Genomic DNA, 18416 nt, shown 5'->3' with positions numbered 1-18416 from the left:
CTTGCTCCACAATAGGAATCATAGGTATGTACACAAGATATGAGTGACCGAGATTAAAGAAGCCCCAAGGAAGTAGGGAAGACACCAGGTCCAGATGAGGTCCCTATTAAAGTGTGGAAGAGTTTGGGAGCACATGGAGTTGTTTGGTTAACTAAGCTATTTAACAAAATTATGAACTCGAAAAAGATGCCTGATGAGTGGAGGAGAAGCATTATTGTTCCAATTTACAAAAATAAAGGCAATATCTAGAGCTGCAACAACTACAGAGGCATAAAACTTATGAGTCATACGATGAAACTATGGGAGAAAGTAATAAAAGTTTGCTTAAGAAAAACTAATATCTCAGGGAACCAATTCAGTTTCATGTCTGGGAGATCCACCACGGAAGCGATCTACTTTCTTAGGAGGCTTATGAAAAAATCCATAACTTACAAGAGGGATCTCCATATGGTCTTCATCAATCTTGAGAATACCTATGACAGGATTCCCAAAGATTTAATATGGCAAGTTTTAGAGAAGAAAGAAGTGTCAAGTAAATACGTGGATATAATTAAAGACATGTATAGAGATGTGGTGACCAGTGTGAAATCTGTGGGAGGCTAAGGTGTTGAATTCCTAATTAATATCGGGTTACATCAAGGATCCGCTTTGAGCCCCTACCTATTTACACTTGTCATGGATGATTTAACCAAGAATATTCAAGGAGAGGTCCCGTGGTGTATTCTTTTTGCACATGATATTGTTCTAGTAGGTGAAACAGTGCCAGAGATTAATGATAAGTTGGAATTATGGAGATATACTTTGGAATAGAGAAGTTTCAAGATAAGTAGAACGAAGACGAAATATATGAGATGTAATTTCAATCGGTCGAGGATTGATAGCAAGGAAGTGAAAATCAAGAGGAGAGAGATCCCGCAAAGTGACTGTTTCAGATATCTAGGCTCTACGTTAAAAAAATGTGAGATTGATGATGATGTTTCCCACATAATTAAAATATGATAGATGAAATGGAGAGGGGCGTCTAGAGTGTTATGTGATCGACGTATTCCTCTAAAGTTCAAGAGAAAATTCTATAGAATTGTCATAAGATCAACTATGATGCAAGGTGCAAAATGTTGGACAGTCAAGAAGAGTAAAATAGATAAGTTGAGTGTGGCCAAGATGAGGATGTTGAGATGGATGTGCAACAAAACCCTGAGAAATAGAATAAAAAATGACCAGATTAGAACGAATTTGAGAATTGCCTTAATTCAGGATAAACTCAGAGAATATCGATTAAAATGGTTTGGTCATGTCCAAAGGAGGCCCTTGGATACCCCAGTACGGAGGAGTGACCAGTTGCAGATGAATGGAGCTAAAAAGGTTAGGGACAAGCAAAAAATGACCATTGATGAGTTAGTTAGAAGAGACGCGCAAAAGTTAAGCCTTCACCCGAGTATGGCATCTAACAAGGCTACCTAGAGGGCTAGGATCCGAATTTCCGATTGTTCATGAGTGGAATGCCCCAAAGTTTTTTTTTTTTCCTGCAGATCCATGTAGCGATGGGATAAGGCTAAGCTTTGTTGTTGTTGTTGTTGTTGTTGCATGCAATCAAAAGCTCAGAATAGGAAGACCAAAAAACTTGAACACTAAATGGGTAGCTAGCATAACAGATGTTTTACATATAAAAAATATATAAAGAAATAATTTAGTACTGCAACAAGGAAAAGGCATGTACAAGGCCAAAGAGCTGATGTGCAACAATACTGGCAGGGAAAATAAGAAAGATGCAGGCCCTTATCACATCCATCACATTACCAAACAATGGGAGGACATCTGCTCCAGAAAATTCACCCTGAGAGAAACCCCAAGCAGCAAATGTCTACTCAATAGAAGCTTCTTCTAAAGGTGAAACAAATTCACACAAAAGCAGCACCGAGCAGGACGAGGAGAAATCATATGTAACCCACAACCAACATTCACCATTAACATTCATTTATGCATCTCTAATGCTTATTTCCAAAGACCCACCACCTTTTCTTCTTTTTAGTCTCCAATGCAGGCAGATCTGGATTCCAACCAAAGCAAGAAACAAGCACTAAAATCAGAAACTGAGAGGGTGTGCTCATATAATTGGCCTCCAAACAGCATGCCATTTAGGGTACAATGAAGTTTCAGATGGCAGAGCATGACACATAGAGCATTCTCACTCCTCATTGCTTTTTTTTCCAGAAATAAATGAAATATGGTTTTAGGGTATTATTGAGAAACTATGGACTTTACCTTCTTCTGGATAAATTGAGTTGTAATGAACCTCTGCCCAAAAGCTCAAGAAAATAACTGAAGAACAAAAATAAAGTTTATCGCAATCTTTTTCTGAGAAATCAAGAAATAGGAATTATTGGGAAAAAGAGACGAAAAGAACGAGAGATGCCAACAAGAAGAATGACAAAACCAAGTAAAAACACATGGCAAAACTGATCATCCAGATGGAACCAGTAATAGTATTTTGCAGACAAATGGGAGGACTAGAAAATGAGAGATAACTTTGTCCTGTGAATAACAGAGGAATATCCTGTTAAAACTGAAACAGTAGTTATTCGCAAATTAAAACAAAAAGCTAACAGAGACAAGCTAGGCTTCAACAGACATTAAATCTCAAAACTAATAATCTAATAAGAAACTAGATTAGGTAGTCAAGCTAATCTAAGTTCAGAAAAATTTTCATCATCAAATGGATCAACTAAAAATGATATCTTGCCCAACTCAAGTTCAACCCAACTTACAAGGCAAATAAGTGGAATCAACTCGTACCAAAGGCTATTCTTCAAATATTTTTGTAAATAACAATAAGGTGGAATTTTAGGTATCATTTGGATACTTTTCTTTAACAGGAAAACACTTCTGGCAGAAAGATCTAAGCCAAATAAAAGAGAGGTAGAGCCATGCTCCTACTTGGATAGCTTGCATCCATCTAATCACCAACTGGATTGGGATACAAAAAAATTTCAGGTTGAACATAAAGATCTTAGCCACATTGGATCCTAGAAAAACAGAGGGTCTATGCATCTGGTGTACAGATATAAATTAGGTTCAAGGTAGGATCCAGATCCATTCCCTACTCAGGCCATTAAGATATTTAAGTTCAGATATAAATCCACCATTAGGCTACTGAAGCAAGAAGAAGAAAATCAGTAGGGGACAGTATTCAGATCCATCTTTAGCAAAGTATTTGGTGGTGAGGTTGTAAAAGAGTTTTCCAGGCAAGTACAGCATCAATTTCAAAGTCAACAAAAAATCTTTCACCTTGTATATGTCTGGTCCTCTATTCTATCTCAAATTCATTAGTCCTTACTGAATACTTTATTTTGCTTTATTTTTGAGAGGGGTGGGCGAGGGGATTCTTTTTGGGATTTCTTTACTGCATAATCTTTAAACTGGATTTTCACCTGAAAAGTGAAAACAATACTTCCCCCCACCCCCTTTTTTTTTGTAAAGATGATGAACAATGGTAACTGGGTTAGTTCCCTATTCTTTTATTAATCTTCTTTAAATTTTTTTTGGGAGAGAGGTAGTCTCCAAAGAATTTAGGCATCTCCAACAGGGGGGGACAAAAGACTTGCTTAACACGACTTAGCACGCTGCATAACAATTTTAAAATTGTTTCAAGGAAATAGATCATAATGGGAGACAAGAGTATCATAGAAGCTGCATCTTGAAAAGAAACGAAAGCAAAGACATCAGCATCACCACCTATTTTGTTTATAACCAACTGCCATGGAAGTTGATAAAGCCAAACAATGTTTTCAAAGTTAGAACCAGGACCATACATTAACCAACCAAGCAAGTTGCCTAGTCAATGAACTGGTTTGAATAGGGGGTTGGACAGGTGATCTGAAGACAACAGCATGTATGCATTACTTAAGTCTTATTAGGTTATAAATCTAGGCTGTTTAATCCCCCTTTCATCTCACATCCACTTTGTCTAAATTTAAGCAACACCCAACAATGGAAAACAAATGTAGATGCTTTCATATCAACACTCCCTGATGTAGATCAAGCTTGCACAAGGAAAGGGCTGCTGGCCCCATCAAACCAAGCCCAATATTGAACCAGCTAGCACCCACCTTGGCCCATCTAACCAGCTGGAATCACCGTTCACAAATTACTGTTCACATGAACAGTAACTTCTGCAAGTTTTATCTTCAAAGAATCTCCTAGATCTACACAGATGTCCCTTATTCAGCTCCAAGAGAAGATCTCCATCAGCCATCGATTTGGTCCAGCTAGCATGGGATTTAGTTTACTTTTTAAGATTGTTAAGTTAGTCAAGTTATTTTCCAATTTTGTAAGGTTACTTTCCTTTTTTAAGTTCAGTTTTAATTTCTAAATTACTCCTACTTGGTTAGCAAGTTAGAGTTCAAGTTAGGAAGTTCATTTACAACTTATAGTTTCCTAATTTAGATTTCGGCTTTGAAAGCCCATAAGAGGCACCAATCGATTGTAATGGTTAGACTCGATCAATAAAAAATGTTTGCTTTATGCAATGATTTTGCTGTGGGATGCAGTTGTGAGATGCACATTCACTGACTCTTCCTCCCCGTTCTCAACCCACTCCATCGGTTCGCTTTCTTTTCTTATTTTCTTTTTATTTTTTTGTTGTGACAGAGTGTTTGAGTGATCAAAGCAAGCTTGTTGAAGTTCAGAAACTCCATCAAAAGACCAGTGTGAAGGCCATTCAAGGCATATATCTTATGCTATTGCAGAACTCCATAAAGTTTCCTTTTCCATTCCTCTTCCCACTCAGCCATCAGTTGGGGCTCATATTTTGAAAAGATACTTAGACAAGTTACAAGGGATCTTCATTCCAATTTTGAGGATCATCTGATGCTAAGAACCCTAATTTCTGAAGAGTGGACAAAAGTTTCCTAATTCATTTCGATAGCATAACTCTCAATTCAACCATAGGAATTGTCCCATCTTTCTTGAGGGTTTGTTGACCCATATATTATCTTCATCTACTCCAAGTTTCACTTCCATCTGAGCTACAGTTTGTGAGTAATCAAAATCTTCTCTATTCAGCTAGAACTTCAGATCTTGCCTGGGATTAGGATCACTTGTGATTCTAGTCTTACTCTTACATCATTCCCTCTCTTTCAAAGGTACCCAGAGGGAGGAGGTTAGGATTGTAATATCCCAAGTCTATGCAGAAAACCTTGAAACTGTGATACAGAATGGGTAGGAAAGTCTTCGTTATCCCCCTCCCTCCCTCCCTCTAATACTATCGCCTTCCATTTGTCATCCCACCCTTATCATCATGCCATCTGGTTGAATCATCAAGTGTGCAGTATGCAAGTTCAATAACAGCCTGAGCTTAAACCAGCTCTTAGAGGGGTTCAGTTCCCATGTCTTCTGGTCCCACTACTGTCCAGCCCAAACCAGGTTTTGGAACATTGCAACCAATATTCTCTAATGGAAGACTAAGAGCATGACAGAAAATAGAATTTTTTAAAACCTTGCCTCGTTTTGACTTCTGAACGTTGGGAAGAATCTCAATGTAACAGGTATCCTTGAAGGACGTTATGACAAATATTTTAACACCGTACTGCAACAAAACAGTAAAATACATTAGTCATCAGGAATTTCATACTTTCCGCAAAGACTGAAGTGGTAAATGATTCATGCTTAAGGAAATAAACAAACAACACGTGCAGCTTTGAAAATAAGGTTGTGTGGCTTGTAAGAAGTTAACGAGGAAGCATCAAATATAAACATTTTAGGAAGCAGGAGACAACGGCAATCCAACAATGTAGAAATGAATAGATGACCACAAGTAATATCAAAGGAACCATTGTTGATTGTTCTCACACTCTTCAAACAACTAGCCATTATCAGAGAAACCCTATTATACAAAAATTCCTTTTTTCAATCATCAATATTTCTACAAGATTACAGGTCATTTAGCAGTGATATTCCGCTCTCAAGGAAGATCCTAAATTTCTTCTGTTCTCCACAGGTGAAATGCTCAACAACTTCCTATTTTCTTAGAACTATAACCTGATTCGCAAATTGCAGACATTCGTTTCCAAGAAAAACCAGAACTATTGATAGAAAGAAAAAGCAGGAGCATAAGGCTTTTCCAAAGCATAGCTAGACTGTAAGTTTTGAAGAAATAATGGATCATATGGCAAAATTGAAACTCTCAACATAATCGCACAATCAAAAGAAGAGGTACAACATTTAAAGAAATAAAAGACAGGAAATTGCTATACACACTGAATCAGCAGCAGCCTGTAACGTGACATGATCGCCCCATTCACCAGTCCTGTTTTTGTCCACATTAAAAAAGCATAGGCATGGTTAAGTCTCAGCTGGAAGCAATAATGATTTAAAAATAGATTCAAAGAAAAAGGAATAGGGTATTACTTAGAAATTTTTTTCAAGTAGTCGTTATATGCCATAGGAACATATCCCTCATAAATCTCTGGATGGGACTTAAGCTGAGCATACAAAAAAATAGCAACACCCAGAAAGATCCAAATCATGTCAATTCTAAACTGAGAAATACGAATAATAATAACATCACCCTTATCCATAGTTGTCAGGGTGCCGACTTGGCGTCCAGGCGGTCTGTTTGGGGTTTAGGCAACTATCGCCTTAGTGCAAGGTGTTGGTCTGGCACTTATGTATGACAAATATCATCGATTTTTAACTATCAAATGCTGGGAGTTTTCTCAATTTTAAAAATTTAATAAAACTTATCAACATAAAACATTGTTAAAAATCAAAAGTGCGGTAAAAATAATATTTTGTTTTGATGTCCATAAAATTATTTTCATTGAGGTGATTTTAACAACAATCGCGTAGTTTAAAATAAGTTTGACCGGAATGTAATTTTGTCATTACAAATTAGATTTAAGTAATCTTAGACTTGTTGAAAAGTTGGTTTTGTGCTCTACCTAAAGTCTCATATAAAAATTATATCATTTGACTAGTCAAACAAGAACATTCTCTAAATGTAGCGAACTAAATCATGAATTGATGTAGCTTGATGTTGGTGTTCAATTATATAAGGTATATGTTGTTGGTGTATGATGTCTTGTATTCCGTCGCAATTTAATCCAGGAAGTACTGGTGCAGCACCTAGACAGGCAGGACGGCGGTCCCGCTAGCCGGTTAGTGGGCCATGGGGGTTGCAAGCAGCCCCCCGCTCAAATTTTTTATTTGAGGGCAATTGTGTACTTTCCGGATTAGGGTTTTCGCTATATATTTGTAGCGAGGGTTTCTTTCTCTGTAATGCAAGCAATACTGAGAGGTGTGAGGACGAGCGTTGTAACCCTATTCTCCATTGATAGTGAAGCAGGATCTCATCTCACCCGGGACGTAGGCAACCTTGCCGAACCTCGTAAAATCCGTGTGCATTGTTTGTTTTGTTTTTCCATTATCTTCTGCATCGTTTTAGGGTTGCGTTTCTACATATGTAGCATACTAAATAAGGTTAGAAAAGAGGGAAAATAAAAATAACACTTGGGCACCTTGTCACCTAAGCACTTAGGCCTCCCTCCACCGCCTTAGGCCGCCTTGACAATTATGATCCATTATGAACACAACTAAACATTGTAAGAACATATAAACAAATAGAGCCAACCTGATTAACAATTTGTTGTCTCACAAACTCGTGGTGCTCCGGGGTACGATAAAACTGATCTGATAAGGCACGAAACTAAGAAAAATATGAAACTAATGAGACAATATTTAATTTAATGATAGGGATGATGACGGAAGAAAAAGAAAGAAAATTCATGACCACATCCAGTAGTAACCTCAATACAAAAATGAAATGGACCAAGCTAGAACTACCGTGCAAGACAAAATTGGATGATTTGATGGCATTTAGAACTGAAGCGATACAAATATTTTTTTAAAAGTGTAGTGATCGCCATTGGAACCGATGAGAGAAAATTAAATTTAAAAAAAAAAAAAAAAGCACAAGCTGATTTCTAGTTAGACCAAAGGAAATCTGAATCAAATTAATTATTCAAAACCAATCAAACAAGGAAAGAATGGAACTATGTAGTTCATATTTTATAAATTAAAAGCATCAAGTAATTGCTACCATGAAAAAACAAAACATAAAAAATGGCACAACTGTAAAGATCAACTGTGCTAAGCAAAATGAAGACGTGAGTAAATCATTATGGTAGCACTATTAAATAAGGCAATCTAGCAAACCAGATACATATATAATATCCACAAGAGAAAAAATTGAAGTACATGTAAAAATCTCAAATACGCTCCACAATAACAGGTTACAGCTTGTGAACCTCAAGGAAAGGAAAAGTACAGAGGACCGATTTTCTCAATAAGAGTTTCATTTTTGGAGAGATGCATTTTATTTCAAACAAACAGAACAAACATAAAGGAACCTAGGTTTCACGAAAGGGGTAAAGAATAGAAAGAAAAAATATGAAGATCGAAGCAATGATTAAAATCACACAAATTAGCACAATAAAAGTTATAGGAAATATTTAGGAACTCAGCAGAGAAATAAGTTCTGTAACCAACTTACCTGTCACAACCAATGTATCAAGCTGAAGAGTGTAGTACATAATCATTGCAAGGTTTCAGAGTTTTAGCATTTTCAAAATATCTTATCAAGTGAGAACAAAATGGGGGGTGAGGAGAAGGAAATAGTTACACAAAATGCAGAAACTTGTCTTTACAGTAAGGAAAGGGTTAGACATGTATCATAGAACTTCCAATGGCACACTCACCATTTTCGATGATGAAAGCAGTTGAAATACATCGAATCATATATAACATATTTTGGTTATCAGAGGTTGGGGAGATAAATAATCATATTCATATGCTTGATTATGATGTTCATGCTGATGGTCATGTTTTCAGTTTACCATTGACAATCAACATGAACTGAGATGCAAATCACAACAATTTTAAGAAAATGACAACAACAAATTTATCTCTTTAAGGGGCTTCCCATCCTTTCTGTGATCAATACAGACAACTTATATAAAAGGTTCATCTCTTAAAGAAAATCTGATGTAAGGAAAAGGCTCCACTGATTAATTTGGAGGAAAAACAGAACTTTTCCAAGTTCTAGCTAGCATATGGCTTACAAGGCACATCATAGACTGTAACAGACACCAATCACCTATGGCACCCTGACAATTAGAATCATTAGAATGAGTAACATATTATAGTTATGACATTTATTTTATCTACCAATTCAATTCTTCAAGTATACTTCGTATGTTATCTAGTGTCCTCTTTTTGGAGCCACAGCAGCTAAACCATGCAGACTTCAGCTGCACACCCATTTCAGACACACAATATGAAAGTAGACTTAGTTTCAACAGGCTGTTTTCTAGCTTGAAAACTAAAAAAAAAATGGATTAGGTTAATTGCTGGACGTCTCAAAAAAATGCAGTGAAAACATTTAGTAACATCAATGTAGAGCCATGGCACATGCAAACAACTCACAGTACGTGATAAAAAGTTCAGAAAATGAAATCAAAATATAGACCACTCTAAAGTATCCAGTCACAGAAGAACTATATAGGAAGAAAACACAGAAGTCAAGATCAACAGATACCTAGGAATGTTAGCACCATGCATAGCTAAGTTTTTTTTTTTGTGTGTGTGCGTGTGTGTGTGTGTGTTTTCTTTTTTTTTTTTTAATGATAACAATAGTACTAAACCTAGGGAATGAGAGGCCAAGTTACCTGACAGTTACCATCTCCATGAACCTTAAGCTCAACCAGTTCATATAATTGCAATCTGGAAAAGACAAAATGTCTAAAGCATCAAATTCAGTACTTCTAAAAACTACAGACGCGAGAGAGAGAGAGAGAGAAGAAGAAGGCACAAATGGACATGCAAAGGTTTTCTATGATCAACAAGAAAAATAACTGCTTCAGTATCCCCACAAAATTAAAAATATGTATTGGACTAGAGCTTGACCTACATATAAACAGGAAATTCTATCAGAGTCCTATTACAGTCGCTTTAGACTTCTTTCCCACATCAGACTAAATTAAAATTTAAACTGACTTGGTTTGGAGAGCTGCAGAGCCTTTTTCATATCCCATATAAAGTCCAAACTTTTTCCCATTTCAAATAAAGGTGTGGTTATTGAAATACATATATAGACAGAAGTATAGACACGAATAACAATATAACATAAATCTTACCTACTCATAATTTTTCTTTGCTGAGTAATAAAGAAAGAGAAGTAAAATCATTTCTGTTACCTCAACCTATCATCCCTGTTAACATTCAAAGTTGCTTGAAGTCAGAATTATCACATAATATAAAGTTAATATGTGATCACTGAAGCAAAGTGTCAAAATGATTACTATCACCCAAGATTCATGGTCTCGGTTTCGCCCAAAAAAAATCCGAGTTTTGGCAAGATCTTGGCGAAACCATGTATTTTTGGACAGGACAACTCGGGAAAACTGAGGGATGGGTTTCAGTGTCCATATGGCCAAACACTAGTTCTCTGAAGTCTAATCCCTACTCCTAATAATTTGGATATTACATGGTCAGCAATGCGTTCGTAACTTCAACTAAATATCTAATTTGCGGGGAAATTTCTAGCCTTCTATTTTCAAGAATTTCCATCTGCACAACAGGATCTTATCTAACATCTTCTACCTTGAATGGCATGCTAACTCTTTTCTTTTCTTTTTTTGTTTTTGGGTTGGGGGTTGGGGGTTGGGGGTTGGGGGTTGGGGTTTGGGGGTTTGGGGTTTGAGGGAGAAAACCCCTTCAAGGGACTATCAAAACCAGGTAAGGCTCCAAATACAACAAATTTCTATTTACCCCTCAATAAGCTTATAAGAAATAGAATTAGCAGATGAATGATTTATCAGTCTGCGTGTGGATGTTCCTATTTGGACATCTTGTTTGGGCTATTGGATTTATGTTCTTAATTTCCCGGCATGGATATTGGTTGGAATTGATTGGAACCTTTAGGTTTTTATCATGGCATGTAGGCACAAAGAAACTGAGTATCTCAATTAACACAAAGGCCTGGCCTTCCTCATGAGATACAAATACCTCAGAACTAGCTTGAAGCCAGCAAGCTAATAACAATGGTTAGAATTACCTTCCATAAGAGTATCCAACCAAATCAATAGCAATAGAGATTTCCAACCCTATTATAGATTGGCATGTCAACATTTATCGTCAGCATGTATCCCAAGAAACCACATAATGCATACTTTGGTATTTCCTAAATATTTTTAAATTCCTTAACGACCATACAAATCGTCTAAAAAAGTTACAATCCCATCTTGCATTCTTAATGACACAATTCAAACCTCTTTTTTTTTTTTTTTTCGCAAAGGAAGAGTTCATGCTATAACTTCTAAGCTTCAAATAATAAAATAGCCTATTTTTGCTGGTTTCATCGTTAACTTTTTGTTGCCAAAAGATGCATCTTTTTAGAGGCAATCTTTCTAGAATCTCCTAATTTAGACCATAACTGAACCATCAAATACATTATCAAGGACATTGAAGCTAACAATCCATTAGGAACTAAAAAAGAAGAATTGCTCCCCAAATAGGCCACACTTTCTTGGTAATATAAGCATTTCATGAACTGTATGAATCATGGTAATAAAAGAAAAAACCTGTCTAGCAGTCTTTGATGATCCGAAGTTGCTTCGTCAATAGATGGGATTTCTCCATTAATTCTAGGAACATGCTGCAAACAAACCAATGATAATTCTTAAGAATTAGAAGTAGATTTACAGTCAAGGACACAGATGATTGCAAAATTAAACAGTTAGAAGGAATCTCAACATCCAAGAAGGAAATAACATCAACTACCAATTAAGGACAGGTAGAAGAATTTCTAAATGCTCCTTTGGTGCAATAGTAGGTATGTACCACTATTCTTCACTAATCAAGAGATAAGATTTCATACCTATTTGAGATGGACAGGCAACAGAATTTTTAAACACTTGTGCAGTGGAGTGAAATGGATGTACTATTCCTCACCAATTAGTGACACCAGAGGATTTTTTTTTTTGGGGGGGGGGGGGGTGGTGGTGGTGGGGGTGTGTGTGTGTGTTGGGGCCGACCAAGGACAAAAGATAGAGACTCCCCCCCCCCTCCCCTTTTTTTTACACCCTTTGATGATATAAAGGAATTTAATCTCCTAATTACAGTTAGATAAAAGTATTTCAGTGTTCCTAAAGATGTAACAAAGGAATTACTATCGTTGGATGTAAGTCTGGCCTGATATAAGATTGCATGGTATAGAAGCATGTTTACCACATCATTCCAAATTCAAGTGCTTACTAGAAAACCGCCATATATAAAACATCAATGAAAGCTCCTAATATGTTTTATCAGAATAAATTTAAGGAATTCCTTTCAAGTAAAATTAACTTGTCACTAAAAATAAAAATGATTGGATTTTCCTCCCAAATTAATCAACAGAGAATAATCTAGTACCTAGAAGCAAAACATATCAAAAAATAAAAATAAAAATAAAAAATAAAAAATGCAAATGCAGGGTTTTGAGCCAATTTAATGAGGTGGGGGCAACCCAGAATGCGGGTGCTGAATCAGTTTTAGAAGATAACTTCTCAAGGATGAATCTCAATTTAAAATTGTGAGAGACATGAATTGAACTCAAAGGAAATGGCACTTACAGGAACTGGAACCATCTGATTCAACCTCTTTCCCACTTCTCCATCAAGCACAGATTCATCTGTTAGTTCAAGTGAGTAAGACCAATCATCCCCATTATATGACTTTTGTTCAGGGCTAGAACATGAACTAGATGGTTTTATCTCATCATTCTCTTCCTGTCCACTCTCATGACCTACATGATGCAGAAAAAAATTGATAAAAATTGTTTAAATAAAATTTTCCACCAAAAAAAAAAACATAAGGGCTCTTAAAATTTCCCAGTACCAGAACAATAATGTCTCGTAGATGGGCCAAGCCAATCTTGTGCAAGAATGGATGCTTGCAAATGCTCTTCCCCAGCATTGGAAGATCCAGATGCTTCAGCTACTGCAAGTTCTGATAATTCTTCCTGAAGAGCATGTGCAATAATCTCATCATTCTCTACATTGCTACGTTCTGCATCACAATGATCTTCTCTAACATAATGTTCATCATAGTAGCTGGTATCATGTTGGGCAAGAGTTCCACAATATCCAGGATACGAAAAAGGATCACCATCAGGAAAATGGAGACCCCAGCGAACAAAATCAGGCTCTTGCTCATATGTAATCATTTGTTACATATTATTCAATCACAGATTGTCTTTGCTTCAACAAACAGCCAGCTGCAATCCCCTTGGACAATATGAATATAGGAATAACTCACGAGACTTTTCAACTGCATAAGTTTTCACAAGATATCTCCAAATGAGCAAAGACACTCTCTCCCCTGAGATTATACACAAGAAAGGTGAGTGGTATTTAGACCTGCAGAGGGCACATACTTCTAAGTGACTTTTGTTCAGAAACTGTTTTGAGAAGCTTTAGATACCAGCTCTGAAGTTATTAGGAGATGTTATGTAAAGAGGAAAAAAAACAAAAAACAAACAAACAAACAAACTAGTTATGCTACATCGATAATCACATCCCAAGTTTTCTTTCCCTTATTTTTTCTTTTCCAAAGGTGCAACGTCAACATTTAGAAAACATCAGATAAAAAGTGTCTTGTATCAGAACACTCAAGCGTCCAAGAAAACTATCCACGATGACAACCAGCAAGAAAAGATTAATAGCGAGTCACTGCAAAAGAGTATTCTAACTAGCTATACAGCCGGAGTAGAACAAACTAGGGCTTTCAGACCACTAAACCAGCTACCAACCATAATAACATCAGAATCCCTCCCAAAAATGGAAAAGTGAAGCAAAAGAAATAAATGATATAAAGAATCCTAATTCAAATAAAAAGATTACCATCTATTATCTTTACAATCTTAACCATTAAGAAATATCATGCCAGATTCACCTCGAGAACCAGATGTTAAAATCCTGGAAACTATCGATAATGCCAAACAAAAGAAACAATAACCATCGATAATGCCAAACAAAAGAAACAATCTCTTACCTAAATCTCAAACTTCAAAATATGGAATCATTCGAGAATGGAAAATCCAGAAACTCACCTTCAAATATAAAACCGATCAAATCTCAATTCATCCACTACCACAGCAAAACCTAAAGGATCAACCAAAAGAGCTTCAAGTTCGATTAATCGATTATGATGAGAGACGTTCGCTTCCACCAGTAGCGAATGATGAGATAAAAACCCTCTGGCCTCTAGCGAAAGATCGAGTTCGAGAGTCGAGACGCCACACCTAGATTCTAAAAAGATAACGAGGCAAGGATTTCTTGAAAACGAGAAATTCGAAAATGGTCACGTCAGTTACATGTCGAGCAAGTCGCGGGTTGCGACCACACACCAAAGTTGCAGTCCTTTTAAGTGGCTATTCCAATGAGTTCAGGTAGTCCACGAAAAGACCGTTCCTGAGAAACGAGATGTGATCCCCTTTGTTTTTTTTTTTTTGATGAAATACTAGATGTGATCCCAGCGGTTGGTTTTGCTTTCAATAAACTAAGTGGGGCCACTGTGACCTTTTTTTTTCCTTTTTTTCTTTTTTTGGATTAATTGTGTTTTTTTAATTGATTTGCGAGAGGAATGGTCGGAAGATTGTCTTTCCGTGTTTCATGCCCAACGGAAGAATTTCCTTCAATACGAGGGATGGAGGCTAGGGGACAAAGAAAATGTCCCTATTACGAGTCACGAGTTAATTAAGGGTTCTAACATTATTCCTTGTCTTTGTTTCAATTTCATTAAATCAAGGTTTGATTGTGATGATATAACATCCTCTCTTTGATTCTTTGTTCTTTCATGAGATATAATTGATGTATGATATCTTGTATTTCCTCGTAGTTTAATTTAAAGAGTACTAATGTTGGCATCTCGATAGGTAGATCAACCGATTCAGGGCTAAACTTTGCAACCTTTAATGTGGATTAAATTTAACATCTAATATTATACCCAAAAGAAGAGTTTAACATCTAATTATGTATTTTTAATATTAATTTTAAGCCTAACCCGGACCCATCAATTTAGTGGGTTCACTTTCACATCTACTAATCTAATGACGCAGATAGTAAATCGCAACCTGAACCAGACCACCCTGACCAGAAACAACTCATCTCTGCGCAAACATAAACCACAATTTCTGCCATCACCACATGAGAATCTCTGATCAACATTATTTTTTCTTAAGTTTATAAAGGTTGGGTCGGTGGAGTTTTGGGGGAGGTTCAGTATTTTATTACTAATTCCTAAAGGCCCAACCCATGCCGACCCATATACCGACCTTAATCTAGAAAACAGAAAAGTAAGCAAAGCCATGACCCAGGCCATGTCGATGAGTCAAAACAAGAGTCAGTGTACCTTTTAGAATATTTAAAGTGAGTCTAGATCCTCTCTACGGTTTATTTTTATGGGTAACCAGATCCTCTCTCCCTGGTCGGGATGATCTACGAACACTAGCTTATCATAGTGGTAATAGTTTCGATTGGCGTCCAGTGGAAAAGATTGTGGGATCTAACCTTGTTATATGCATGTGTGAATGGGTGTGTATTAAAATAGGTGGCCATTAGCCCTACTAGCGCGTTGTAGGATAATAGATTAAAAAAGAAAAAAATGATGGGGATAAACTACTACTCACATACACTCTCTAGTGCCATCTATCCCGATATGCATGACTGAAAAACTTTCATCGATTATCATTTTTTCTAACAAGGGACAAGAGATCGCTCCGTCGTGTGGCCCTTGCATCAGTGCAGGGCCAATCAGAGAATGTGCACATGAGAATTAATATCGATGAGATTTTTTTAGGAAAAATTACATGATTATTCACTTTTGGGTTTTTCTTTACAGTATTACTCAATCTATGTTTCTATTAACAAAATTACACAAAATTATGTTTGGGTTTACCAAATTACCCAAAACAGTGTCTTCCCACGCCCTATATGGTTCTTTTGACATTTTTACCCCTCTTCTTCTTCCTCCTCCCTCCCCCATTGACCACTTGTGCATCTCTCCCCTGTCCCCAACTCCCTCACCTCGTCCACCATCGCCATCCAGAAATCAAAGGAATCCCTCCAGCGCTCTTCCCAGATCCGGTAAGTTAGCATCCAATCCACAATGTTTAATCTTCAATCTAAGAAACTGCTACCAATTGGAAGAACTGTTCAAGATTCAAGAAGCATATTGGGTTTTCTACAAAAAGCTTCATTTCTCAAATTCATCTCCACGAGTGCCTTACACTTCAGATATTGAACCCTTTAGTGTTCTCTTACCTTGTAAATTCATGTGGGTTCTCACCTGCAGCTGCCGTCTCTGCCTCCAAGAAGATAGGTTTTGGAACCTTAGACAGACCAAATACGATTCCATCATTTTTTAGAAACCATTGTTTCACTGAAACCTAGATTTCAAGTCTCATCAGGGAGTACCCATCTTTTGCTGTTAGTGAATCCTACAAAGACCCTTTTACCCAAAATTGAGTTCTTTCATTCTGTGGGTGTTCAAAGCTCTAAAATTTCCAAAGAGTCCCAGCTCTCTAGTTCAATAATTCCTGATTTTAATTTCTTCAAGGGTTTAGTTGGGACTGAAGAATGTTGTTATTGCTCTGAGACATGAAAAGGTTCTAGGGTTCAGACACTATAGATCTCTGAAAGTGAAAAAGAGAAAAGAAAGAAGAGAACTGGGGGAAATATAAGGGAAAGCCGATATATGTTATATTAGTTGAGACTTGAGAGTGGGTTAGAGCTGAAAGTTGGTTCTAAAACTATACACATCTGAAGATTCTGAACAAGAAAACAACACTACCCAAAGAAAATTATAAGAAAAATTATAAAAAAGAACAACTCAAATGTTAACACTTCAACAGTAGAATTCGAACGCATAGGCAAAGCCCAACAGATTTGTCCGTTTCCTCAAATGTGATGTACAGAAAGTAGCTTGCAATATTGCTCACACATGAAGCGTTTAGGCACTGGTGGTGGAGTCGGTAGAGATGATGTCGTCGTTGGTAGAGGAGGACAAGTTCTTTTTATTTATTTATTATTATTATTTTTTTTTCGGTAAGAGCCATGGAGAACAATACGAGAGAGCATAGGGAAGGGGGACAACTTGTTGGCGGTTAATGGAAGATGGGAGGAAGAAGACGTTGAGGGGTAGAAATGTCAAAAGAACCGTATGTGGTGAGGGAGGGCACTATTTTGGGTAGTTTGATAAACCCAAACCTGATTTTGTGTTATTTTGTTAAGGAAAACATAAGTTGGGTAATTTTGTAAAGAAAAACTTAAAAATGGGTAATCAAGTAATTTTTTCTTTTTTTTATTATTATTTATTTTACAGCAGACGAGGTGGTACTAAAAAAAACATATTTAAAGAGAGAGTTTCCTTCACCAGTGGCAAAGAAAGTATCACTTCACCATGCATTAAAGAGACTGGGATGAGGATCATAATGGGGTTAAGGGCACTTTCGAGCTTAAGTTCTATAATAGAAAATTACCGACTGTACGATCATGGGTTATCCTTCACCTATGGTGGAGGAAAGCTTTTTTTCTAAAAAGAGAGATTATATATATATATAAAAAAAAAATTATGGATCCTTTTATTTTTTTGGGTAGAAAAAATTTCGTGGATCATTGGTAGAACACATGATAGTAAGACAGCGTATGTTCAACGTTACTACTCTCTAATTTAGAGATGTCAAATAGTAGGTTTTGATTTTGATCCGGTTGGTTTCAGGTTCTAATCAATTGGAGGTCACTGAATTATCCCCATTATTTTGTTGGATAAGCGGTGTATTTTTGGATTCTAATCCTCTACAGCCATGTTGGACGCCCAGCCACCCAATGGCTGAGAGCATCCCAGGCGCGCACACTAGCACATGGACGCATAGTTCAAAGGGCTCCCAGCGTGGCTGGAGAGGATCTGAATCCTGTACTTTTAACCCTGAAAAAGGAGTCTGTTATTATAGGAAGAAAGTCTCATAGAGACTCACACTGGTGTCATGAAGGTCCATAACTTGCAGTTGGGGCAAGAAAATACTAAAAAAATAAAGTCCAGTTTAGTTCTTACAGATTCAGTTGTCCTCACATATCTTGCAAACCTCTTAGAAAGTAACTCCTATCCAAAAAACTAAACTGTTTAATTTCTACATCTGTCATAACCTGGAAAGAAAATCCAATTTTCCTAAACCTTGTTGCAGCTTTTGGTTGTTCAAGAAGGCATATAAAATGATCAAAGCAACATAATACTACCTAATCAAGGTTCCAAACCCCCTCCCCCAACTCTTGCTGCACTTGTTTCTAACTCAGATATGATTCATTTTTTGACAGGTTCTCAAGATA

At 36.8% G+C, this 18416-nt stretch overlaps 1 protein-coding gene across 4 annotated transcripts; it reads right to left on the bottom strand.

Annotated features, from left to right (window-relative positions):
• Positions 1-1621: 1621 nt before the first annotated feature.
• On the bottom strand, positions 1622-14508 carry LOC122086549 (OVARIAN TUMOR DOMAIN-containing deubiquitinating enzyme 12-like). 4 transcript variants are annotated; one of them, XM_042655461.1, is made up of 11 exons: positions 14144-14508; positions 12931-13413; positions 12666-12838; positions 11637-11710; positions 9723-9777; positions 7628-7702; positions 6406-6479; positions 6256-6304; positions 5495-5584; positions 2263-2319; positions 1622-2047 (listed from the first exon to the last, which is right to left on the bottom strand). In XM_042655461.1, exons 2-10 carry the CDS (start codon positions 13256-13258, stop codon positions 2308-2310), a joined length of 930 nt encoding a protein of 309 aa, XP_042511395.1. In that variant the 5' UTR covers positions 13259-13413; positions 14144-14508; the 3' UTR covers positions 1622-2047; positions 2263-2307. The 4 variants fall into 4 exon arrangements, with proteins under 4 accessions (XP_042511395.1, XP_042511393.1, XP_042511392.1 ...); XM_042655459.1 differs by having other exon boundaries at positions 5500-5584; positions 12931-13451; positions 14144-14503; XM_042655458.1 differs by having other exon boundaries at positions 5500-5584; positions 14144-14503.
• Positions 14509-18416: the final 3908 nt, after the last annotated feature.

The sequence above is a fragment of the Macadamia integrifolia genome, chromosome 8 (genome assembly GCF_013358625.1).
Source record: "Macadamia integrifolia cultivar HAES 741 chromosome 8, SCU_Mint_v3, whole genome shotgun sequence".
Lineage (NCBI taxonomy): Eukaryota > Viridiplantae > Streptophyta > Magnoliopsida > Proteales > Proteaceae > Macadamia > Macadamia integrifolia.
This window is presented reverse-complemented; position numbering and strand designations above follow the sequence as displayed.